The 26,951-nt window shown below is 45.6% G+C and overlaps 1 protein-coding gene across 1 annotated transcript; it reads right to left on the bottom strand.

The window, feature by feature from the left end:
- Nucleotides 1-14,365: 14,365 nt before the first annotated feature.
- LOC137817171 (uncharacterized) lies at nt 14,366-15,052 on the bottom strand. Its single transcript, XM_068620421.1, has one exon. It carries the CDS (start codon nt 15,050-15,052, stop codon nt 14,366-14,368), a length of 687 nt encoding a protein of 228 aa, XP_068476522.1.
- Nucleotides 15,053-26,951: the final 11,899 nt, after the last annotated feature.

The raw sequence follows: 26,951 nt of genomic DNA, 5'->3' as shown, positions 1-26,951 counted from the left end.
CCTTTGCATTTTCTTTCAATTCAATCGGTTCAATTTGACAATATGTGGAACTTCCATATGAGTTTGTGTTTTGGCACTAGTTTTGGTGAGTTCTTGTTCATAGAACCTTGATCCAATTCTATGATAAAGTGCCTATCTCATAACCAACTCAAGATGATTCCTAAGAATGTCAAGAATCATTCTAGTTGTGCTATTTAAATCATATCATGTGGTATCATGAGTTTAGGTGTGTTCTTGTTTAATTTCTGAGTTGTGTAGCACTTTGATTTCAAAAGCTCTTTAATTTCTTGCAATTTACGTTTCTGTTTTAGGCTTATTTGAGTTTTATTGCTGTTTTCTTTATGTTGCCTATCATATGTTTGAGTATTTTCCTTTTTAAATCCATACAAGTTTTGTCTTAGTCTTGTTTTTCCATATTTGTCATCACTTCTTGTAGTACTTTTATTGAATTTGTTGTTTCTTGCTTTAGTGTCATATAATTTTCTGAGTTTGATACTTGTTCCTTTGTGCATTTTCTGTTTTAGAATTGAGTTCATGCTTGTATTTTAGACCTATACAAGTTCCTATACATCATTTTCCATTATGTCTTTGCTAGTTCATAATTCTGTTTTTCATTCCTATTAGGATTCCTCTGTTTTTCTAAAAACGTGCTTACTGGTTTTCCTTATTGCAATTTATTTACTCACTGGAAAATTCTGAAATTCTGGATTTGTAATCTTCAAAGTGTTAGAAAAGAGTAGAAAAAAGAAGTACTCAAAAATTCAAAGTACACAAAAAATGATAAATAAAATACAAAAAGTGTACAATTCTGCCGAAAAAAATACAGTAATCAGTAGCTAATTTTTGTTTTCTTCATCTACTCTAGTGCTTTTCTTTAGGTATTCTTTGGTGTGCCTACTTTCTCATTGAGTTCTTTAATTTTCTTGCTTGTCTTTTGTTCATTAATCTTTGAAGTTTGTCAAACATCTAGTATTCCTTTTGTTCTAGCCTTTCTTTGCTTACACTTTTTCTTGTTTGTCTTTATTGCTTCATTGGTTTTGTTGTGGTTGGCTTTGAGATTGGTGTGCCTTGCTTTGACATCTTTCATTTGAGGATTCCAAGACCTCAAGATCAGATTGGTGCAAGGACATTATTTCTTTGAGAGTGACCTATTTTCTGGCCAAATTCACTTCGGCAATTGCATTGCCAAACTCACTGTTTTTGCTAATTTTGTTTCTTGACTTGTTTGCTGTTTGTTTTGTGTGTTTGCTGTTTTTAATTACAAATTGCTGGATTTTCAAGTGATGCATCCTACAAACAGCATTCTCCTTCCAAAGCTTCAATCCTTGGTGAATTACATGAAGCACAACGAACCATTAGGCATTTGGAAGAGAAATTGCAAAAGATGGAGGTGCAACAAGCTAGGCCATCTCCTTCTATCCATGATGGGCATCATTCACATAGACCTTCAACAAGAGCTTCTTCAAATGATTTTGGCCATGAAGAAGACCATAGGAGAAGGAGAACTCCACCCCAATTTCATGGACATAGACATCACAACCAAGGGGAGAGATATCACTATGGAAATGGCTTCTACCAAGATGCAAAGTCTAGGCTACCTTCGATCAAGCTTCCTTGTTTTAATGGCTCTAGTGATCCTAATGTATATTTAGATTGGGAGGCTAAGTGTGAACAAATATTTGAGATCCATGAGATCCAAGATGAGCATAAGCTTAAGCTAGCCACCTTAGAGTTTAGTGATTATGCCATGAAATGGTGGCATGGTGTTGTAAAGGACATTATCTATCACAAGGGTCCTCCCGTGGACTCTTGGAACTCTTTAAAGGATCACATGCGCGCTAGATTTGTGCCCCCACATTTTAGGAAAGAACTCATGTTGAGACTCCAACGGTTTCAACAAGGCACGCTAAATGTGGATGAATTGAATTAAGGAGCTAGAGACGCTTGTGCTTAAAATTGAATTAGAAGACAGTGAGGAAGTTATGATTGCTAGGTTTGTGAGTGGTCTAAGGAAGGATATCCAAGATATTGTTGAGTTACAAGAGTATTCATCATTGGGTTCTTTAGTTCATCTTGCAATAAAGGTGGAAGCCCAACTTGCTAAGAAAAATTCTTTCAAAAATACTCCCAATGATGGTTACTACAACAAGTCTTGGAGAAACAAAAAGTGTTTTTCTAAATTTCCTTCCAAAGATTCTTCTTTCAAACCCAAGGAAACTAAGCCATCTACTTCTAGGCCTAAATCACCCACTAGAACGTCTAATACTAAATGTTTTAAATGTATGGGTTATGGTCACATAGCTGCTAATTGCCCTTCTAAACGAAGTATGTACATGCATGAAGGCATTGTAGTGAGTGAGCATGATTCAGATTCTCCTAAGCATTCATTGCATTCTAGTGCATCTAGCGAGGAAGAGAGTGAATGTCCACTTGAAGGGGATTTGTTAGTTGTGAGAAGACTTCTTGGCCAAGTTTCACAACCTTTTGATGAAAGTCAAAGGGAAAATATTTTCCATACAAGATGTCTTATTCAAAACAACATTTGCTCTTTGATAGTGGATGGGTGTAGTTGTGCAAATGCGGCTAGTACAAGAGTAGTAGATAAGCTTGGATTGTCTACTATCTCTCATACAAAGCCCTACAAATTACAATGGCTTAGTGAAGTAGGAGAAATAGTTGTAAATAAACAAGTCCTCATCCATTTCTCAATTGGAAAATACAAAGATGAGGTATTATGTGATGTTGTGCCCATGGAAGCCACTCATGTTCTTTTGGGAAGGCCCTGGCAATTTGATAGAAAAGTTTTACATGATGGCTTTACCAACAAACTTTCTTTTGAATTCCATGGTCACAAGGTTACTTTAAAATCTCTCTCTCCTAGAGAAGTCCATTTGGACCAAGTCATAATGAAGAAAAAGAGGGGGAGTGAAAAAGATAAAAAAGATAAGAGTTCTAAGCCTACACTCCTTGTGTTTAGGCATGAAATTGAAAGGGAAATAGTGGCTCGTCATCCTCTTTTTTTAGCCATCCCTAGAACTCTTAGAGTAGAATCACTTGTTGATAGTCCCCATTGCTTGGAAAATTTGGTAGAAGAGTTTCAAGATGTGTTTCAAACCGGGTGATGAATGGAAGACGGCTTTTAAGATCAACTTTGGTTTATATGAGTGGTTAGTTATGCCCTTTGGTCTAACTAATGCACCAAGTACCTTCATGCGCCTCATGCATCATGTTCTTAGACCTTTCATTGGTAAGTTTGTTGTTGTTTACTTTGATGACATTCTCATTTATAGCTTATCTTTGGAAGACCATTGGTTGCATGTTAGGCAAGTATTAGAAACCCTTAGGAAGGAACATTTGTATGCTAATCTTGCTAAATGTATGTTTGCTCTTGATCATATAGAATTCCTAAGGTTTGTTGTGAGTTGCAAAGGGGTCCATGTGGACAAAACAAAGGTGATGGCCATTGAAAATTGGCCTACAGCGAAAACCTTGAATGAGGTCCGAAGTTTTCATGGACTTGCTTCTTTCTATAGAAGATTTGTCCAAAACTTTGGCACCATTGCCGCACCTCTCAATGACATAGTGAAAAAGGATGTGGTCTTTAAATGGGGAGAAGCACAACAAAAGGCTTTTGAAACTTTGAAAGAAAAATTGACTAATGCTCCCATCTTGGCCCTTCCTAATTTCACTAAGACATTTGAGATTGAGTGTGATGCTTCAAGCATAGGTATTGAGGTTGTTTACCTTCAAGAGGGCCACCTCATAGCCTATTTTAGTGAGAAATTGAAGGGAAGTCATCTCAATTATTCCACTTATGATAAAGAATTATATGCACTTGTAGGGCTTTGTTTACTTGGCAACACTATCTTTTTCCCAAAGAGTTTGTGATACATAGTGATCATGAATCTCTTAAGTATTTGAAAAGCCAAAACAAGCTTAACAAGAGGCATGCTAAGTGGGTGGAATTCATTGAGCAATTTCCTTATGTGATCAAACACAAGCAAGGCAAAGTAAACATTATGGCGGATGCACTTTCAAGAAGATACACTTTGCTAAACCTTTTAAGCTCTCAATATCTTGGTTTTGATCACATTAAGGAACTTTATCATGATGACCTTGATTTTTCTCTTATCTATCAAGAGTGTCTTAAGGGAGGACACAAAGATTTTTTTATACAAGATGGCTTTCTCTTTAAAGGAAAACGTCTTTGTGTTCCTCAATGCTCTATTAGATTATCTCTTGTTAGAGAAGCCCATGAGGGGGGTTTAATGGGTCACTTTGGGGTTGCTAAAACTTTGGATGTGTTACATGAACATTTCTTTTGGCCTCATATGCATAAACATGTTCATAGTTTGTGTGATAAATGCATAGCTTGCCGCAAAGCTAAGTCTAAGATGCATCCCCATGGTTTATATACTCCTCTTCCTATCCCTTCAATGCCTTGGGTTGATATCTCTATGGATTTCATCTTAGGATTACCCAAGACATCAAAGGGAAAGGACTCCATTTTTGTGGTAGTGGATCGTTTTTCAAAGATGGCTCACTTTATTCCTTGCCACAAAGTGGATGATGCATGCCACATTGCAAACCTCTTCTTCCAAGAAGTGGTTCGCTTGCATGGGATCCCTAGATCTATAGTGTCCGATAGAGATCCCAAGTTCTTGAGTCACTTTTGGAAGACCTTGTGGGGCAAGCTTGGGACTAAGCTTTTATTTTCTACCACTTGCCACGTACAAACTGATGGTCAAACCGAGGTGGTGAATAGAACTTTGGGACAACTATTGAGATGTTTTATTTCGGGGTATCCTAGAGTGTGGGAGAATTTACTACCCCATGTTGAGTTTGCATATAATCGTGTAGTAAATTCTACCACCTCACATTCTCCTTTTGAGATTGTCTATGGGTTTAACCCCTTAACACCTCTTGATCTTCTTCCTATTCCCCTTCTTGGAGATGCTTGTGCAAAGATGGGGATGAAAAAGCTTCTTTTGTGAAAACTTTGCATAAAGACTGTACCGTCCCGTATCCGGGCGTTGACAAAGTCAAAGTCAAAGTCAACACCTGGAGTCAAAGTCAGCACAAGGCGTCGTCTAGGTGAAGAAACGCCAAGTGCCGGCTTCGCCAAGAGGAAGCGTCGCCAAGGCAAGGCGTCGCCTAGGCGAAGGCGTCGCCAAGAGCAAATATCATTAAGTCAAGGCAGTCACAACGCGGTTCCCCGATACCCATGGGTAGGAAAGACCACGGAGGGAGCGGCGCTGTGGGAAGGCCTCAGGTCCCGATGATCTGGGGCAGTGATAAAGAGAAGGAGAAGGTGGCTTCAAGGCCATAGTGATAGCACCAGAGTAGGGCAGCCTGACTCGTGAAGTACCCCTGCCGCCTCGAAGATGCCTTTAGGACAGATACGACTCAAAGGGAGGGTCACGCCTAGGGTAGCCAGGTGCAGGGTACGAGAGGAAGGCAGATACGCTCTCAAAGTGAGTGACTAGATGATTGGGGCATGAGTTGGCACACAAAAAGTCACCCCTTGCGCAGTAGCACCCCCAAGCAGGAGGACTCACACGTAGAAACGTCCCCAGATGGGCAGAAACGTCCCCAGATGGGGTCATGGCGTTGTGGCCCTCCACGTGTACGACAGCCAGGTCAGAATAGAAACACCCTTTAGTCAGGTACCAGGTAATTAAAGTCATTCAATACAGTTTCTGTTTCGAGCGTTTCAGGCACTATAAAGGCTCCCAAGCGTTTCAACGTCTTAAATGCGCTACGTTTTCTAATTAGACGCGTTAATTAAGTGCGTTACGTTTTATGATTAAAAGCGCTTTAAGGCGCTTTAAATGCTTGGGCAGTTTAAATAGCGCTGAGAAGGTTGGAAACAAGGTTGGAACTTTTGGCAAATTTCCCAGAAACTCTCTAGTTGCTTGCTCGAGCCCTGAGGTTACGCACAAGGGACTAGGGAAAGATCTTTGCTAGAAGGAGAAATAGACACTAGACACAGTTTCCTTTTCACCACCTTCAGAGTGCCATACGCGGTGCTCCGATACGGAGGTGCCTAGTTTTTGGTGTTTCTTGTTGGCTGACTTGAGCGTCGGAGTGCAAACGGCTGCTAGGGCGCCCTTTTTGTCCTTCTTTGCAGGAATCCACAGGTATCCAGTGGGAAGGAGTCTCTAGCTGACGGTTGAGGTCGCGCACGAAGACGTCCCAGGTCAACTGGACGGAACATTTGGCGCCCACCGTGGGACCGATATAAAACATCAGTCCCATCACAAGTTCGAGAAGATCTACCAAGTTACAGTAACGTTGGAGGAGGTTGGAAGAGACCGTGACAATGGCCCCCACCAGACGAGGTACGACACGCGCGGCCCCAGCAGAACTATCCATGCAACAGGTCCTGGAGATAATGCGGGGACTGCAGGAGGACATGGCGGAGTCGAAACTGGAACAGGAACGCACGCAGGCAAATCTCGAAGCCTCGCATGAGAGGAATGAAGATCTCCGCCGCGTAAATGAGGAGTTGCACCGGGGTCTGAGAAATAATCGGGGGCAACGTGAACATGACGAGATGGAGAACCACTCCCCGCCAAGGGAGTTTTCCACTCCCTTCTCGCAGGAGATTCTGGATGCAGTGATCCCGAACACGTTCGCGGGGCCCAAGGTGATCTTCACCGGGATGGAGGACCCTGAGACACACCTCGCTGCATTTCACACACAGATGGTCCTGGTAGGCGGTTCTGACGCTGCCAAGTGCAAGCTCTTTATGAGCACCTTGACTGGGATGGCTATGGACTGGTTCATCAGCCTACCGGACGGTCATATCACCTCTTTTCGGCAATTGTCACGATTGTTCAGGGAACAATACCTAGCAAACAAGGCCCCGCCGCCGGTCTCCTACGATTTGTTTGATGTGAAACAGTATCAAGGGGAGACCCTCAAGGAATACATCAATCACTTCGGGGCCCAGGTAGTAAAGGTTGGTACGACAGAAGAACCTATGATTGTGTACGCGTTCGTGAAAGGCGTATGCCCTGGCCCTTTTGGGGAATCCATCATTCGCAACCGCCCTAGGACTTTTGCAGAACTACGGCGTTGGGCGGTAGAGCATATCTCTTCTGAGGGAGAGGTGTGCGTGAAGCGCACCAGCGTCGTACCCTCGCGCCCGAGGGAACCGACGCGAGCTCAACCCGCCAGGGTCAATGAGACCACGACGGGAAGAAAGAAACCAGATGGGAGACGCCCTTACGAGGCCAAAAAGCCCCAGCCCCGGGGTCCAGCTGGAGGCGATCGCCCGGCCAGAGAAAGAACGAGGCCGGCGAGATACAATTTTGTGGTGGAGTTGAAGGACCTGATCGCCGTGCCTAATATAGCTGACAGATTGAGGCGACCGGCGAAGTCCGATAAGGTGTTGGGGCCTCGGAAAGACTCTTGGTGTGAGTTCCACGAGGCTTTCGGTCACCACATTGATAACTGCCTGTCGTTGGGTTACCAGCTGGATGAGCTGGTGAGAACCGGGTTTTTGAAGGATTATGTCGCGGAGCCCGCAACGACCGCCACCTTGCCGCCGCCAGCGGAAGAACAAGCACACGAGACGCCAGTTCTCGGCGAGGTCCATACCATAGCTGGAGGATTTTCCGGCGGAGGACCCACCGCCTCCCAACGAAAGAAATACGCGAGGGGGGTCAACTCGATCGAAGAAAGAATCTCGGGTGCGCCGTGGGAGTCGGACATCGTATTCACGAGAGGAGATCTCCGAGACGTGGTGCCGCACGACAATGACCCCGTGGTCATCTCAGTTGTCACAGTGGGAAGGAAGGTGCATAGAGTTCTTGTCGACCAGGGAAGTTCAGCAGACGTCATGTTCTGGTCGACATTCAATAAGTTGCGATTATCCCCCGACCTTTTGAGGCCCTACACAGGGTGCCTGTATGGGTTTGCGGACAACCAGGTGGAAGTCTGAGGCTACCTAGAGTTGAGGACTACGTTCACGGACGGAGAGGCCTCACGTACCGAAGGTATCCGGTACTTGGTCGTGAATGCCAGCTCCGCTTACACCATCTTGTTGGGCAGGCCGGCGTTGAACCGGTTGAACGCAGTGGCCTCCACACGCCATATGAAGATGAAGCTGCCGGACCTCAGTGGCAAGGTGATAGTCATCAAGTCAGATCAGGAAGAGGCGAGAAAATGCTATGAGAACAGCCTGAAAACGAAGAGAGGCGTGTTCATGGTGTATGAGCGTCCGCCGTGCGCAGACACGACGATGATTGAGGCGACGCCCGCCGCGTCGACGCCTAACGAGGCCGTACCCGCGATGGCGACGCCAGAGACAGATGCACACATGGAGGAAGGCCCTGACGACGCGGGGCCCGTGGAAGAGGCGGCGCCCGTCGAGGAGGATAGTAGGGAACAACCGGTGGCTAACGCCGTGGAGAGGGAGATTGGCGGCAAAACATTCAAGTTAGGAAGTTCGCTGAACCCAGAAGAACAGGAAGGGGTGGCAGAAGTTATTTCGCGCCACCTGGATGCTTTCGCATGGTCCGCCTCGGATATGCCCGGTATCGACCCTGATTTCCTGTGTCATCACCTCAGCATGGACGCCACGGTCCGCCCCGTGCGCCAAGGAAGGAGAAAATTTAACGAGGAGAGACAACAGGTGGTAAAGGATGAAACGCAGAAGTTGTTGAGTGCTGGCCACATCAGGGAGATTCAATACCCCGAGTGGCTGGCCAACGTCGTCTTGGTAAAAAAGGCGAATGGGAAGTGGAGGATGTGCGTGGACTTCACGGATTTGAATAAGGCGTGCCCGAAGGACTCGTACCCACTGCCCAGCATCGACGCGTTGGTGGATAGTGCATCCGGCAGCAAGGTGCTGAGCTTCCTGGACGCATTCTCAGGGTACAACCAGATCAAGATGCACCCGAGAGATGAGAGTAAAACTGCATTCATGACTGAGACTTGCAGTTACTGTTATAAGGTGATGCCTTTCGGGCTGAAAAACGCAGGCGCCACATACCAAAGGTTAATGGACAAGGTCTTGGCGCCCATGCTAGGGAGGAATGAGTACGCCTATGTAGATGACATGGTGGTGGCGTCGCAGGATAGGGCACAACACATGGCAGACCTGGAGGAGTTGTTCGTCACAATATCCAAGTACAGCCTCAAGTTAAACCCTGAGAAGTGTGTCTTCGGGGTAGAGGCCGGTAAGTTCTTGGGTTTTATGCTCACAGAAAGGGGGATAGAAGCGAACCCCGACAAATGCGCAGCGATTATCGCCATGCAAAGCCCGACGTCGGTAAAGGAAGTGCAGCAGCTGACAGGGCGGATGGCCGCACTCTCAAGGTTTGTTTCTGCCGGGGGAGAGAAGGGGCACCCATATTTCCAGTGCCTCAAGAGAAATAGTCGTTTCGCATGGACTGACGAATGCGAAGCGACTTTCATTAAGTTCAAAGAATACCTGGCAACGCCACCGGTTCTCTGCAAACCGGTAACAGGCGTGCCCCTCCGGCTGTATTTCGCAGTGACAGAGCGAGCTATCAGCTCAGTGCTGGTCCAGGAGCAGGACCAGATTCAAAAGCCCATCTATTTTGTAAGCAAGGCCTTACAAGGCGCGGAGACGAGATACCAGGCGTTGGAGAAGGCAGCGCTAGCAGTGGTGTTTTCAGCCAGGAGGCTCCGTCATTACTTCCACAGCTTTACGGTGGTGGTGATGACAAACCTCCCTATACAGAAGGTGCTGCAGAAGGCTGACGTGGCTGGGAGAATGGTGCGCTGGGCGGTGGAGCTGTCAAAATTCGACATCCAATACGAGCCTAGAGGATCCATCAAAGGGCAAGTGTATGCAGATTTTGTAGCAGAACTCTTGCCCGGAGGTGAACAGTGGTTGCTCTCGGTTGATGGCTCTTCCAACCAACAAGGGAGTGGTGCGGGAATAGTCTTGGAGGGACCCAACGACGTACTGATTGAGCAAGCCCTGCGCTTCGCCTTCATGGCAAGTAACAATCAGGCGGAATACGAAGCCCTAATAGCAGGAATGCTCTTGGCCAAGGAGATGGGCGCGCACAACCTTCTGGTGAAAAGCGATTCCCAGTTGATCACGAGGCAAGTGTCGGGTGAGTTCCAGGCGAAGGACCCACAGATGGCGGCGTACCTAAGATACGTCCAACTATTGAAGGGAGCATTTAACGCTCTTGAGCTGATACATGTCCCAAGGGAGCAGAATGCCAGAGCCGACCTGCTTGCCAAGTTGGCCAGCTCAGGCAAGGGGGGTAGGCAGAGGACAGTGATCCAGGAGACGCTCAAAGTTCCGCATAAATTCGTGGAAGATAACAGGGTGAATGTCCTCCAGATCTGTACATCAAGAGAAAGTCCAAGGAATCATCGCTCTCTGACCCAAGATACGCTGAAGACGCCCCGCATCAGCACATACGCGGACATGCCTGAAGAAGGGAGGCAAATGCAAGTATGTGTCCTAGCCGAGGGAGACACCTGGATCACGCCATATAAGCGGTACTTGGCAGATGGGACTCTCCCAGTGGAGCCGGAAGAGGGTAAGAAGGTCAAAAGAAATGCCGCAAGATATACTCTGGTGGATGGGGTGTTGTTCAGGCACGGGTTCACTCACCCTATCCTAACGTGTGTAAGTGGCGACGAGTGTACCAGGATAATGGCGGAGCTCCACGAAGGCATTTGCGGGAGCCACGTAGGGGGAAGGTCCTTAGCCTCCAAGGTAATACTCGCAGGGTTCTTCTGGCCAACAGTAAAAGAGGACTGCGCGCGACACGCCCAGCGCTGCAGGCAATGCCAAAAGCACGCTGACTGGCACAAGGCGCCGCCAGAAGAACTACAATCCATATATAGCCCGTGGCCTTTTCATACATGGGGGATCGACATCCTGGGACCGTTCCCACTGGCGATAAGGCAGATGAAGTATTTGATCGTGGCCATCGAGTACTTCACCAAGTGGATAGAGGTCGAGCCCGTGGCACAGATTACTGTGCACAAGGTACAACACTTCGTGTGGAAGAACATTGTGTGCCGCTTTGGCGTACCTAGGCGCTTGATATCCGATAACGGGACCCAGTTTGCCAGTCAGCAGTTGAGAAATCTGTGCGTTGAGGTAGGTATCAAGCAAGTGTTCGCATCAGACGAACACCCCCAGACCAACGGGCAAGTGGAGTCAGCAAACAGAGTTTTGCTGAGGGGGTTAAAGAGAAGGTTAGAGAAGGCCAAAGGGGCGTGGGTGGAGGAAGTTCCAAGGATCGTATGGGCATACCACACCACGCCCCAATCTACTACCATGGAGACGCCTTTCAGTTTGGTGTACGCGATGATCCCGGTAGAAATACATGAAAGCTCACCACGTTTTCAAAACTTTGTGGCGGAGGAATCCAACGAAGAAAGGCGGGTAAACCTGGATCTACTAGACGAAGCCAGGGAAAAAGCCAGAATAAAAGCTGAAGCGATGAAGAGAAGAGTAGAGCGGCAATATAGCTCTAAGGTAAAGCCGCGACAGTTTCAGATTGGCGACCTAGTTATGAGGAAAGCCCACCCATACGAGCTGGAGAATAAGCTGTCCCCCAAGTGGACCGGACCCTTCAGAGTTACCGAGGCTAAGGGCAACGGTTCATACAGCCTAGAGACCTTGGATGGAGGTCCCATCCCGCGCAGTTGGAACGCAGCCAACCTGAAGTTTTATTTTAGTTGACTTATGTAAAGCAGCTATGTAACAGTCTTGATAAAGGGGACGCTTTTTTTCCCCTTCCCGGGTTTTTTAATGAGGTCACCCAAATAAAAGAAAAAACAAGTTTGAGAAAAAACCGTGCCTTGGTTTTCAGTCTTTATTTTTCTCCGTTTGAAGTAGTGTGAGCCATCGCTAGCAAAAGGGGCGTCGCCAAGAAAGAAGGCGTCGCCAAGAAAGAAGGCGTCGCCAAGAGAGAAGGCGTCGCCCAGAAGAAAGGCGTCGCCAAGAAAAAAGGCGTCGCCAAGAAGAAAGGTGTCGCCTGAGTGCAGGCGCCGTTAAGAAACATGACGGAGAAAAGGCGCAAAATATATGAGACGTATGCAAAGTAAAGCGGCGTTGCAAAAACCAAGTATGGTATAGTAAAGGCGATGTTACAAGCAGTGTTCGATACAAATGGGAGTAATGCGAATAGGGCAAACATTACAACTCATACAAAAACACGAAAATAACCACTCTTCAGTGGCCATCGGAGTCAGCACGGGAAGAAGATGAAGCCCCGCTCTCAGCCCGCAGAGCCCGGGTAAGTCGTGTCCTCCGCTCTTGATTTATTTTCGAACCTGCACCAAGGAAGATGAATGTGTCAGAGACACCATGAAGCAAAACATACCCAGATAGAGAACGATAAAGGCGGAAGTTTCTAGAGCAGCGACTCATACCTATATACTTTCCGAGAGTTCCAGCGTTGAACTCCAAACTGATCAAGGTGGCGGAGTCAAAACCTCCCGCCTCAGCGAGAATCTGGCAAACCACCTGGTCATTCGGGGCAAGCTTCTTGAAGGGTTTGGATTTGAGGGCCCTCGTCTCCCTCACCCAGTACAGTGGAAAACCATCCAGGGCGGAGGGAACGAGATCAGAACAGTAGACCTTGAAGAACCGGCCTTTCCACCCAGTAAAGGAGGTTTGGAAAGGGGTCAGGAGAACTCTGCCAAGAACGTTACTGAGAGTTACCCAGAGGTTGTGCCTTTGCCTCTTCACCTCAAAGAAGTGAACAAAGAGGTCAACCGAGGGTGCACAACCCAGAAACCCGAAAAGGATGTCAAAGGCTTTGCAAAAGCCCAGCTGTTGGGGTATAACTGGGCCGGAGCGGCATTGATCTCCATCAGCAGTTCCTTCTCAAACCTGGAGAAGGGCAGGCGCACGCCGATGGTTTTGAAAACCACCTGATAGAAGTAAAAGAAGGGGACCCCGTCGTTGGCCTGTTCATCTCCGCATACTGGCTCCCCTAGAGTGCAAGGGAGCACAACAATGTCGTCGTCATGCCTCCTCGCGAAGGCACGATGATTATAGGAGCATGAATCCCCTTTGTGTTCCCTTATGACCCTGGTGGAGAGTAAGCAGGAGCATTCGTCAAGAAGCTCCCTCGAAGCCCAAGGATACAAGTCCTTGGGGTTGACCCTAGGGGAGTAGCACGAGAAGACATTCTTGAACAGGATCAGGGAGGTTTGAAGTTTTGGCAAGGGAAAAACGCCGGTGGAAACAAACACTGGAAGAACTCTTCGCAAGAGGAGAAAGGGTGCAGGTAGGTTACGAAAGGCGCAGAAATGATGAGGGCAATTTCAAAGTTTTGAAGAGTTAAATATAGCGGTTAGAGCGCCAAACGACGCAAATGGAAGTATTGCAGTTAGAGCGCTAAACGACGCGAATGGATGCACCGCACGATCGAGCCACGTGGCAGAAGATGGAAGGACGGCCCTGGCACCACTGGTTAAACTCAGAAAACATCGTATCGACAGAATGCCCAATGGTACTAAGCGCCGTCGAAAGTGGGTCAGGGGCACAGTAGGAGTCAGGACCAAGTCGAATGACTGAACGTCCCATCAGCCATACAAGAAGCGCCACGTGGATAGTTCAGGCGAAACCTTGAGCTCTTCGCTGTCCTCAGGCGTCGACCAGGGCCAAGGTCAAAGTCAATGCCAAGGTAAAGATGACGCCCAAGGCGACGCCAGCATGAGACGTTGCGGGCGTCGCCAACCCAAATATCAGCAGTGCCGCCTCCCTGATACCCACAGGTAGGAAAGACTGTGGAGGGAGACGAAATCGAAGAAAGCAAAGCTAGTTAGCGGCGTCGCCTCCCCGATACCCACAGGTAGGAAAGACTGTGGAGGGAGACTAGATCGCCAAACGCCAGCGAATCACTGGCAGGGTTGTTCCCCGATACCTATGGGAAGGAAAGACCATGGAGGGAATGACCCCCCTCCCCCCAGAGCACTCGGCGTTTTAGACACCCGGGGACGATACGGTGCTGCTGTAGCAGGCCTCTCCTTAGGCGTGGGCGCCAGGCACTAAGAATCAAGGGACGGATCGCTTTGGTGTTAGAGACACCCCGTGGACGATACGGCCCCATTAGGCAAGCCACTCCATGGGTGTGGGCATCGATGCGTGACCTTCCCCGGACATACAAGGTCGCCCAACGCAATGAAAGAAACGGGTATAGTACAGGCAAAACAACCGAAGCACGCGAAGGCAAAGAATGAGAGTAAGATCACACAGGCAGAATTCTATATCGCGAAGGCACGAAAATAATCATACAAAAACCCAGAGTTGTAACAAGAGTGCAGACGATTCAAAGAATTACAAATTTATCAAAGAAGGTTAAAACAAGAGTAAAGGGAGGAGCTAATGATCGAGGGTGGCGGTTCAATCGTCCATCTCCAGGGGCACGACTTTTCCATCAACAATGTGGTGAGTGGAATCGCAATTGGAAATGTCGATCCCCGGATTCATGCAGACAGCTTGGGCCAGAGCTTCCAGGAATCCCTCCTCGAAAGTGCCCGCCATGTCCTGGATGAGGGTCTTTTTGTCCTTCTCTAGTTCTTCAATGGTGGCGTCCCCGGAAGCTACCTGCTTCTCCAAAGCCTCCTTCTCCACGCGGAGTCGGCTAATCTCGACTTGCAGTTTGTCGTAGTCGACCTGGAGAAGGCCCATAGCTTTTGCCTGGGTAGCCATTTCCCCTTCCATCCGCTCCACTGCGTCAGCTTGCTCACAGCAGCAGGCCTTCAAGTCTTTTTGAACTTCTTCGTAAGCTTCGACTATGTCTTGAAGGCTCGTCACTTGAACTTTGAGGGCGACTTCCCGAGCGTAGAAGTCGGCCTGGAGCTCCACCGCCTCTGCCAGTTGTCCCTCAGCCTCTGCTTTGGACTCTTGCACCTGCTTCAGGGTGGTTTGGTAAGCTTCGTTCTGGCACCCCAGAGTTTTCTTTTCCTCCTCCAAGGCAGCTACCCTTGTTTCCAATGCCTGGAGGGTTTGAGCTTGCAGAACAGCATTTCTGGCCTGGGCGCGCCATTCAAGGGCCACCGCCAAGAAGGCCCCCAAGTAGAAAGGCATACCCTCCTTCCTGTCGGTGCCCTCTGGCATTGTTCCACCACTGAAGCCCCTCATCAGATGCATGATTGGAGGAGGGATGGCGATAAAATCGGGGGCGGCAGCGACGGGGGCAGGAGACGCAGAGACCTCTGCCGGTGGCGGGGGTGGAGCGGACTCGGCGCCTTCACCTATATCCTCTTGGACGATTGTGGGGGGAAGGGAAGTGGCGCTGGGAGGGTTGTTCCTGAAAGAATCCTCTCCCTAGGGCGACGCCGCCGGTAGGAGGGGAACCCTTGCAGATTTCCTCCTCTTGAAGGGCGCCACGCCATCCGAGTCCTCATCGTCGGATATGATCTCTAAGACCCGTTTCCCTTTGTCAAGGGGGGTTGGTGCCGGCGATGAGGCCACGGCAAGAGGAACGGCGGCGATGGGCGGAGGAGAGCTAGGAGTCTGAAGCGCCTCAGGGCTAGGTGGAGACGGTGAAGATGAGCCTAGTGGAGCTTCAGTAGGAGTCGGTGGTGGCGGAGGCAGGGTCGATGGGGGGTTCGGGTCAGCAGCAGGGGCGGAAGAGGCGCCCGCTTTGGCCACACGAGCGTCCTTTATCGCCTTCACCAGCATCATCCTTTTGGAAGCGCCCATCACCGATCCTACATTCAGATAAACCAAGCAGCAGAAGTCAAAGCCAAAGCAATTGTGCAAAATCACAAAACGCGTAGAAGCGTGAGACGCGAATCACATGGCACAATGGAAAACAGGTGAAAGAAGCCAGAGAAACAAACGTATAATAGCGAAGCACAGATAACAAAAGATGGAAAGGGAAGGGTCTCCCTACCAAAATATGTGGTCAGGGCGTGAGCATTGTATTCGCTCGCGATAAGCTTCAATGTATCGAAGACGATCCCCAGGCCAGCCAAGGCCTTGCATATCCCCCTATCAGCAGGGGATAGCTCATCCAAGGTTTTGGCCCTGAGCAGCTTAGGGTGCTCCGTCCAGTACAGGGGAAAGTCGTCTAAGGCTGTGGGGTCGTGCTTGGCGCAACACACCCTAAAGAATTTTCCTTTCCAGTTTTTGTAGGAGTTCTGGAAGAGGGTGAGAAGGATCCTGCCCGCGATCCCGGAGAAGCTTACCCAGAAGCTCTTCCCCTGTTTCTTCACTTCAAAGAAATGCAAAAAGACATCCATAGAGGGAAGGATGCCCAGGTACCCGCAGAGAATTTGAAAACCCCTTACAAATGCCCAGCTGTTGGGGTGGAGTTGGGCAGGGGCGGTGTTAATCTCGGTAAGGAGTTCCCTCTCAAAGGGCGTGAATGGGAGGCGCACCCCGACGCGTTTGAACACCGTATGGTACATAAAGAAGAAGGGACTCCCCTTTCTAGGTCTGTCATCCACGCAGACAGGTTCCCCAGGCCTGCCGGGACGAACAGATATGTGCGCGTTGTGAGTGCAGTAGAAGGCGTTAAAGTTGTACAAGTGGGGATCCCCACGATGAGCTTCCAGGTCCTGGAAGGTAGTCAGGCTGGTGCACTCATTCAAGAGCTCGTCGGGGGCCCATGTATAGAAGGCTTTATAATTGGACTTGGGGGTCTTGGGGGGAGAACCAGACTGGGAGTTTGGGCACGTCATGGTGGGAATAAATAGCTGGAGAAAGAAGAAGGAAAAAGGTTTTAACAAAGCGATGCCAAGACAAAAAGGGGGTAAAACCCCAGGAAATACTACCCACGCGAGAAAACCCAGAAAGAAAGAGAAGGGAAGAGAGAAGAACGGAGGAGCGGAAGAACACAGTAATGCGTAAACAATAAACAGTCCCAGGCAGTTCAATATACAGTGATGCAATGCGACGAAGAAGAAGAGTCGTGGAGACGCAAAAATCATACCTTTGATGTCGAAGTGGGGGAGGAAGGAAAGGGCAAAAGTTGCAGAGAAAGGCTTGAAGGTGATGAACAGTGCGGAGATGCAGAGAGAATGGATGAAACAATGGGTGTGAGCGCGGGGTAACTTAAACGTTACATTTGCAACCCAAGAGGCGCTAATCAGGAGCTGTGAGATCGTGCTGCGTGTCAAAGGATTAAGCGCCCAAGGGAAGCGCAAGGGGTTCTAGAGGCTGGCCGTGCGATGAGCCACGTGGCGCGCGATTAAGCGTAGCCCAAAAGGTGTTCCTCCCCGCTTCAGAGGATGTCCAATCAGCCATTAAGAGTGCCCCTAGGGTTCAGAGATTGTCACGTCAACAATTCGAAAATTGTTGAGTCAGCAGGGAATGACACGTCATCAGGGTGACACGTGGACGGCGTGGGCGAGGCCTTAGTCTTTGCGCTGAAGACAAGTCTTCGGCTTAAGACTGGGGGGCTTGTGTACCGTCCCGTATCCGGGCGTTGACAAAGTCAAAGTCAACACCTGGAGTCAAAGTCAGCACAAGGCGTCGTCTAGGTGAAGAAACGCCAAGTGCCGGCTTCGCCAAGAGGAAGCGTCGCCAAGGCAAGGCGTCGCCCAACCAAGGCGTCGCCAAGAGCAAATATCATTAAGTCAAGGCAGTCACAGCGCGGTTCCCCGATACCCATGGGTAGGAAAGACCACGGAGGGAGCGGCGCTGTGGGAAGGCCTCAGGTCCCGATGATCCGGGGCAGTGATAAAGAGAAGGAGAAGGTGGCTTCAAGGCCATAGTGATATCACCAGAGTAGGGCAGCCTGACTCGTGAAGTACCCCTGCCGCCTCGGAGACGCCTTTAGGACAGATACAACTCAAAGGGAGGGTCACGCCCAGGGTAGCCAGGTGCAGGGTACGAGAGGAAGGCAGATACGCTCTCAAAGTGAGTGACTAGATGATTAGGGCATGAGTTGGCACCCCAAAAGTCACCCCTTGCGCAGTAGCACCCCCAAGCAGGAGGACTCACACGTAGAAATGTCCCCAGATGGGCAAAAACGTCCCCAGATGGGGTCATGGCGTTGTGAGGCCCTCCACGTGTACGATAGCCAGGTCAGAATAGAAACACCCTTTAGTCAGGTACCAGTAATTAAAGTCATTCAATACAGTTTCTGTTTCGAGCGTTTCAGGCACTATAAAGGCTCCCAAGCGTTTCAATGTCTTAAATGCGCTACGTTTTCTAATTAGACGCGTTAATTAAGTGTGTTACATTTTATGATTAAAAGCGCTTTAAGGCGCTTTAAATGCTTGGGCAGTTTAAATAGCGCTGAGAAGGTTGGAAACAGGGTTGGAACTTTTGGCAAATTTCCCAGAAACTCTCTAGTTGCTTGCTCGAGCCCTGAGGTTACGCATAAGGGACTAGGGAAAGATCTTTGCTAGAAGGAGAAATAGACACTAGACACAGTTTCCTTTTCACCACCTTCAGAGTGCCATACGCGGTACTCCGATACGGAGGTGCCTAGTTTTTGGTGTTTCTTGCTGGCTGACTTGAGCGTCGGAGTGCAAACGGCCGCTAGGGTGCCCTTTTTGTCCTTCTTTGCAGGAATCCACAGGTATCCAGTGGGAAGGAGTCTCTAGCTGACGGTTGAGGTCGCGCACGAAGACGTCCCAGGTCAACCCGACGGAACAAAGACATCAAGAAGAGAATTGAGAAGAAGGTTGGCAAGTATGCTGAACTTGCCAATAAAAGGAGAAAAGCATTGTTGTTTGATGAGGGAGATTGGGTTGGCTTCACTTGAGGAAGGATCGTTTTCCTACTCAAAGGAAGTCCAAACTAATGCCTCGTGGGGATGGACCTTTCCAAGTCCTCAAGAGGATTAATGACAATGCTTATGAGTTAGATATGCCTGATACATTCTTAGGTAGTCATACTTTTAATGTCAGCGATCTAACTCCTTTTTCTGTAGGTCTCTAGAATTCGTGGTCGAATTCTCTCCAACTCGGGGAGTATGATGGAGATCAAGCTCAAGAGGACATGGAGGCCAATCATCTAGAGCAAGAAGAGGTTGAGGCTCAAGTGGAGGACGCCCATGGAGGTCAAAGCCCACCTCAAAGGCTTACAAGAAGCATGTTCAAAGCTTTAGGAACTAAGGGACGTTTATTTTCTCTTTTTGTAATTTCTTTGTGTGAAGGTGCTTAAGAGGGAAACATTAGAAACCTCTTTTGTTTTAGCATCTTTTAGGCTTTAGTTAGGAGCTTTAGGGGGGTGTATTAGTAGATAGGTGTAGGAGTAGAATAGGAGGTGCCAAAGTGAAGGAAAGAGTCACACCTTCCTCATGCATGGAATAGGCGCCGGTTCTAGAATGTTTTAGGAGGGAATTTTGAAATTGTTTAGCTTGCTTTTTCAGCACCTTAGGCTATAAATAGAGGTGCTCTCCTTGTAAATAGGTGTAGGAGTAACTAGGGAGGTGCCAAAGTGAGAAAGAGGGTCACACCTTCTCCATGACCTTAGTTGGCACCGGTTGCATTTGAATTTAGGAGGGAAGTTTGAATTCTTTTAGCTTGCATTTCGGCACCTCTAGGCTATAAATTAAGGTGCTGCCCTTGTACATTTCAAATTTGAATTTTAATTAGAGAAACTATACTCAATTTTTGAGAGAGCATTGGAGAGCTTTGTGCCTTCTTCACTAGTCTTATCTTGATGGTTCCATGGTTACCTCAAGTAGAGGATGCTCAAGCCCATGAAGCCCAAGCCCAACAAATCACTAGGAGCATGGCAAGAGCTTTGGGACAAGAGTATCAAAAGATGGCTCTTCTTATTTCTTTTATAGAGTAGAGGTGTGGATGTAATAAATAGGTGTGTAAGTAGTAAGGGATGCTAGGGGGAGTGTAGATAGGAGTTAGGAGGTGCCATTGTACACCGAATTTGAGTGTCATTTGAGGCACATTTGACTTTGCATTTCAGCACCTTATAGGCTATAAATAAAGGTGCTGCCCTTGTACAAATTAGATTTGGAAATTAGAAGTAGAGAGACTATACTCAAATTTAGAGAGAAATTGTGAGTCTTGTTGTCTTCTTCTTCCTTTGCCTTATCTTGTGTGCCAATGGTGAGCTTCAAGTGGCGGCACTCCTTCACTTATCTTGGAACAAGGCTCCAAGTGGCGTGATTGCTTTTCCAAGTCTCAAATCCAACAAGCTTCACTCCATAAGTGTTCTTTCTTTCATTCCTTTCAATTCTATTCGGTAGTTTCTTAGTTCTTAATGTCTCCTTGCATTTTCACCGTTTAAATTTGTGTTTTCCAGCTTTGTGTTCATTTTCTGTTCGGTGCAGTAGCTTTACCTTTCAATTCTATTCGGTTTTTTAATTGTTGTTCTTCTTTCCTTGTTGTTGATTCCATTTGACAATATATGGACTTCCATATGAGCTTTGGTTTGGTGCAAAGTCTTGGTGAGTTCTTGAATTAGAACATTGATCCAATTCTAAGTAAAGTGCCATTTCATGACCAACTCTAGTTGCTCCTAAGAATGTCAAAGAATCATGTATTCTTGTTATTGCATTCACATCACATGGTTACCTCAAGTGGCGGCTTGCACACTTATCTTAGAGTCTCCATCCTTCTAGTGGCGTGATCATCCAACCACTTTTCCATCTTCATGAGATTTCTCTTCTACTTCCTTCCTTCTCTTTACTTGTTCATGTCTTAGCTTGCATTCTTTGAATTTCTGTTCGGTATTTTTCAGCTTGTGTTAGTTTTGCTTCGGTGCTTTTGTTTCTTGGTTGTTCTTCATCCTTTCTTCTTCAATTCAAGTCTTTTGTTCGGTGCAATTTAGTTTTTTGTGTTGTTTAATCGATGCCTTTGCATTTTCTTTCAATTCAATCGGTTCAATTTGACAATATGTGGAACTTCCATATGAGTTTGTGTTTTGGCACTAGTTTTGGTGAGTTCTTGTTCATAGAACCTTGATCCAATTCTATGATAAAGTGCCTATCTCATAACCAACTCAAGATGATTCCTAAGAATGTCAAGAATCATTCTAGTTGTGCTATTGGAATCATATCACTATGGTAAGCAAAGAGTTGCTCTACTTTCATTTCCCAATCTAGGTAGATTTCTACGTTCTCCTTACCATAGAAATGAGGTAGGTCTACCTTAACCTCCCTTGGGCCCTCTTGCTCCCTTTGCCTATTTCTTCTAGGGGGTGGTTGGTAATAATCATTGATTCTAAGGCTTCCCTCCCCTAGAGACTCATCTTCTTTTGAATGAGATGTATGAGTATGAGATTTTTTTGAATTTTGTGATTTCTCTTCCTTTGCTCTAGTTAGTTCATTGATTTTAGACTCGTTCTCCAATTGTCTATAGGAAATTAATTGAACATCCTTGGCAAGTTGTTTTAAAAGGGATTTGATGGATTTCACATCACTTTCCATAGACTTTGAAGAATGAGAAGACATGGCTAGAGTTTTGTGTCTAGAAATGTTTTACCTTGAGAAAAATGAGGGAGGTTAAAGAAGGTAGTTTTCCAGGTAAGAGAGGTGAGTCACAATGGACTACTTAAATACCAAGTCTTGCCTTAGCCAAAAACTATCCCTCAATGTCTTCACACAAATCTTTCTCTTTGTAAACCACTTAAAACACAATTAAGTTGGAGAAATCAAATTTTTAATGCAAGAAATAATGCAAACTATCTAATCACCCAAGCAAAATTAACAAAGCTTAAACAAGACAAAACAGTTTGATAAGCGTAGCTAATTAAAGGCAAAGAGATGCAATTAAAACAATTAACAATTGCTAAGTTAGATAGTTCTAAACTAGTCGGCCCTAGGTGAGGCTTCTTGGACACTTGGAGCCCTTGAAGACACACTCACCGTCTAATTACGTAATTAAACAAGTAATTAACAAAAGTTAAGTTGCAAAGAAATTAGATGGAACTCCCTTTGTTGATTTTCTATTTGCACTTCCTTTGTTGTCTCTTCTTGTTGGGCCTTCCAATGTATGTGGTGTATTTGTAGGTGTTTTTGTTCCTCTTGGAATTAGGCAATTAATTCTTCAATCCAGCACCTATTAAGCAAACTAGACTCCTCTCAAGTCAATTTCCACTCAAACAAGTACCAATTGATAATTAATCCACCACCAAGCTTAGAGGTCAAAGAAATAAAGCAAGAAACAAATTAATTTGAAAAACAGTACCACACAAATGGAATTAAATGTGACAACTAGAAAGAGTTTCAATGAAATATTAGACAAGCAAATAAAAAGTTACTCAAAGAAAGGATGGCACACAAAATGGAACCTATGGAATAACACTAGATTTGATTTCAAAATAATAATAAAAAAAAACAGCACCACTGAAACAAATTGTTGTGGTCCAGAATGCGTGATTTTCACAGATTTATGCTGAGCTAGCCTTTTAAAATTTGCTTCTGAAAATTGATATTCAAACAGACCAAGATCTCAACAAATTTTTGGCGTTGGTTTCACTCCAAACACATGCACCATTTTTTTTAATAAATTTTTTAAAATCAGTGCTCAGATTCGCCAGTTGTAGCGTCAGGATTGCACACTGTTATTGTAATATTTATCATTTTTTTTCTATTTCTTTTTTTGAACTAATTCTTTTTTTTTCCTTTCTCTAACACCTCAATCTTGAAAAATTCAGAGGCTCAGATATTTCTTATGTGTATTTTTATTTTCATAAGCAAAATCAGCCAAAACAGAATGGTGGAAAACAGAGGATTCTGTAAATCTGGAAATAAAAATAGAAAGATATACCAAAGAAACACAATCGAATTAGTGTGGATCTAACACGCAAATATGAACTCAAACTAAAAATAAAAAGCACCAAAGGATCAAAACACAGCAGATTTCAGATCAAGCATTTATACCAAAAACAAGAAACAAATAAGCCAAAAAAAAGTACTACTAGGATTTGATGACAAATATGGAAACACAAGACTTGACAAAACTTATAGATTCATAAAATAAAATGACTCAAGCATTAATATGAACCGAATGAAAATTGCAATCAAGACTCAAATGCCTAAAAATAAAAAACAGCAACACAAAATATCAAAAATCCTACACAAAATTGAAATGAGATGTTCAAGCACAAATTGAACAAAAACTGATGGCATTTCATGAAGGTCTTCTTGAATCATGTAAGAAAAAGTGGTGCGGAAGCTATGAAGGTGTGTGAGCAAGATCCTCCTAAGAGTGGTGTTGATCTTGAAGGTGCATGATGTGTATGAAGCTAGGGAGGTTCGGCCAACCCAAGGAGAGGTGAAGGAGATGAAGTTTAGAGCCTAGAATTCTAGGGAGAAGCAAAGCTTGGCACAAAATGGCAGCATAACTTTACTCACAATAAACTTGTAAATACAAAGAGATGGCCTCCCTATTTATAAGCTAGATGGTCGTGATTCTTAAGCTAATACATAATGAAATGTAAACCAAATGAAATGCAAAGCATAGGCCATGTGCTATGACCGGTCACACCTAGCAAGTTTCTAGAATGTTTCCATCAAATGTGCTTTCTACACTACCCTATCTACTAAGTACCCCTATTGGGCCTTTATGCAACATGTACAAGGCTTTCTCTCTTCCATCCGTGGCTTCATCCACTTGTGCTTGTACATGCTTAGCCATTGACCTTGTGAGAGGACCTAGACGGTCTAGTTCCACATCTAGACGCTCCATGGGTAGCCTCCCTTCTTCACGTCCTAGACGCTCATTCCTTGGAGCTAGACGCTCTCCTTGGTCTAGACGCTCTTCATGGTTTGGGCTTTGGCTGCCTTGGCTAGATGTGCTTGGCCCTCCTCCATCATCCCCTCCCCCTTGGAAAGGATTTGTCCTCAAATCCAGCTCGTCATCGTCATTGGTACCTACAAATGGAGAAAGATCAATTACATTAAAAGTGTCATGTACTCCATATTCAAGAGGTAGGTCCAATTTATATGCATTGTTGTTGACTCGCTTGAGAACTTGGAAAGGTCCATCTCCTCGGGGACTTAGTTTGGACTTCCTTTGAGTTGGAAATCTATCTTTGCGAAGGTGAAGCCAAACTAAGTCTCCTTCCTCAAAAATTATTTCTCTCTTCCCATTATTGTTATATTTTGTGTACTTCTCATTTTGTTTTTGTATTTGGATTTTAATCTTCTCATGCATTTTCTTGACAAAATCAGCTTTGATTACTCCTTCCTTATGCACAAAATCTTGTGGATTAGGAAGGGGTATTAGATCCATGGGTGTGAGAGGATTAAAACCATATACTACTTCAAAAGGAGAAGCATTAGTAGCCTTGTGAACTACTCTATTGTAAGCAAATTCAATGTGGGGAAGGTACTCATCCCAAGATTTGTGGCTGCCCTTCATGATAGCCCTAAGCATAGTTCCAAGAGATCTATTGACTACTTCGGTTTGCCCATCCGTTTGAGGATGACAAGAAGTTGAAAATTGTAGTCTTGTTCCAAGTTTACCCCAAAGAGTTTTCCAAAAGTGGCTTATAAACTTGGGATCTCTATCGGACACTATACTTCTAGGGAGACCATGGAGTCTCACCACTTCTCTAAAGAAGAGTTTAGAAATATTTTGAGCATCATCTACTTTGTGGCATGGAATAAAGTGGGACATTTTGCTAAAACGGTCCACCACCACAAAGATAGAGTCATGGCCTCTTGCAGTCCTAGGAAGTCCTAAAATGAAATCCATGCTAATGTCTTCCCAAGGAGCATTTGCAATCGGCAAAGGGGTGTAGAGTCCATGCGGCATTGTTCTAGACTTTGCTTTTAAACATGAGATACATCTAGAACAATGTCGTTGGACATCTTTCCTCATGTGTGGCCAACAAAATTTTGCTTTTAAAAGATCTAGAGTCTTATCAACTCCAAAATGGCCCATGAGTCCCCCCTCATGTGATTCTTTGACAAGGAGTTTTCTATGTGTTCCTTGGGGAATGCAAAGTTTTCCCTCTTTAAAAAGATATCCCTCGGACACATAGTAACCTCCTTGCGCTCTATGTAGACATTGGGCATAGATGGATGAGAGTTCTTGATCTTCTTGGTAAAGCTCTCTTATGTGGTCAAATCCAAGAATTTGGGCACCCAATTTTGAAAGGAGTGTATGCCGTCTTGAAAGAGCATCGGCCACTATATTGGTGCTTCCTTTCTTGTATTTGATTACATAAGGAAATTGTTCAAGAAATTCCATCCATTTAGCATGTCTCTTGCTGAGCTTGTGTTGGCCCTTTAAATATTTTAAAGACTCGTGATCACTATGGATGACAAATTCTTTGGACACAAGGTAGTGTTCCCAAGTCTTTAGGGCTCGCACAAGAGCATAGAGCTCTTTGTCATAGGTGGGGTAGTTGAGGGTGGCACCATGGAGTTTTTCACTAAAATAAGCAATGGGGTGTCCACCTTGCAACAAAACCGCACCTATGCCTACCCCTGATGCATCACACTCTATCTCAAAAGTTTTGGAAAAATTTGGGAGAGATAGGATGGGTGCATTAGTGAGTTGAGCTTTTAGCCTTTGAAAGGCTTGCTCATGCTTTTCATTCCAACAAAATGCAACATCTTTTTTAATAATTTCATTCAAAGGAGAGGCTAGGCTAGAAAAATTAGGCACAAACCTTCTATAGAAGCTAGCTAACCCATGAAAACTTCTTACATCACTTACATTTTGTGGAGTTGGCCACTCGCGGATGGCTTTGATTTTCTCGGGATCTACATGCACCCCCTTATTGTTTACTATGAAGCCTAAGAAGACTACACTATCTACACAAAAGGTACACTTATCCCTATTTGCAAAAAGACTATTTTTCCTAAGAACTAGAAGAACTTCCCTAAGGTGACTTAGATGGTCTTCTAGGGTTTTACTATATACTAAGATATCATCAAAGTAAACTACTACATATTTACCTATACAATCCCTCAAGGTGTGATTCATAAGCCTCATGAATGTACTTGGGGCATTAGTAAGCCCAAAGGGCATCACCAACCACTCGTATAATCCAAATTTGGTCTTAAAAGGTGTTTTCCACTCATCACCTTCCTTGATTCGAATTTGGTGATATCCACTTTTAAGGTCAATTTTGGAGAATAGAGTTGACCCATGCAATTCATCAAGCATATCATCAAGCCTTGGAATTGGATGCCTATACTTGATGGTGATGTTGTTGATTGCTCGACAATCACAATACATGCGCCATTTTCCATCTTTTTTTGGCACCAACAAGACAGGTACAGCACAAGGGCTTAGGCTCTTTTGAACCCAACCCTTCTCCAACAAGTCTTGAACTTGTGATTCTATCTCCTTTGTTTCCTCGGGGTTGGTTCTATAAGCAGGCCTATTTGGTAGGCTTGCCCCCGGAATAAAGTCAATTTGATGTTCTATCCCCCTTAGAGGAGGAAGCCCAATGGGCCCCTCATGGGAAAATAGATCTTCAAATTCACTCAAAAGATTTTCGATTTGAGGAGGTAAATTCATAAGTTCACTACTTGTGGCAGTGCATGTAAGTGCTCCTTTACAAAAGATAAGGCTTGGTTGTTCAACAAGAAGCAAATTTTCAAAAACGTTTTCAAGAGGCTTGTCTTGTTGATCAACCTTGTGGGAAGGAACACTCTTCTCCCACGCCTTTCTATCCCTAAGGATTTTCTCTTTTTCTAGCGCTCTTTGTTTTTTTGTTTTCCTCATCCCTCTTTTGTTTCATTTGTATTCGGTCTTTTACCACTTGAGAATGTGGTAAAGGACTAAGTACAAACTTTTTATACTTATGGGTGAAGGAAATCTCGTTAGTGAGACCATCATGCAAGGTTTTTTTATCAAATTGCCATGGTCTCCCTAATAAGATATGGCAAGCTTCCATAGGCACTACATCACATAAAACTTTGTCGTTGTAGTTCCCTATGGAAAACTTGATTTCCACTTGCTTGTCTACATGTAGTTCCCCATTTTCATTAAGCCATTGAAGTTTGTAAGGTTTTGGGTGAGGAACCACTTGTAGCTTAAGCTTTTCAACCATCCTAGCACTACAACAATTACAACTAGATCCACTATCCACAATGAGA

The sequence above is a fragment of the Phaseolus vulgaris genome, unplaced genomic scaffold (genome assembly GCF_000499845.2).
Source record: "Phaseolus vulgaris cultivar G19833 unplaced genomic scaffold, P. vulgaris v2.0 scaffold_18, whole genome shotgun sequence".
NCBI classification, from domain to species: Eukaryota; Viridiplantae; Streptophyta; class Magnoliopsida; order Fabales; family Fabaceae; genus Phaseolus; species Phaseolus vulgaris.
Note: the sequence above shows the minus strand (reverse complement) of the source record. Positions and strands in the feature narration are given on the sequence as shown.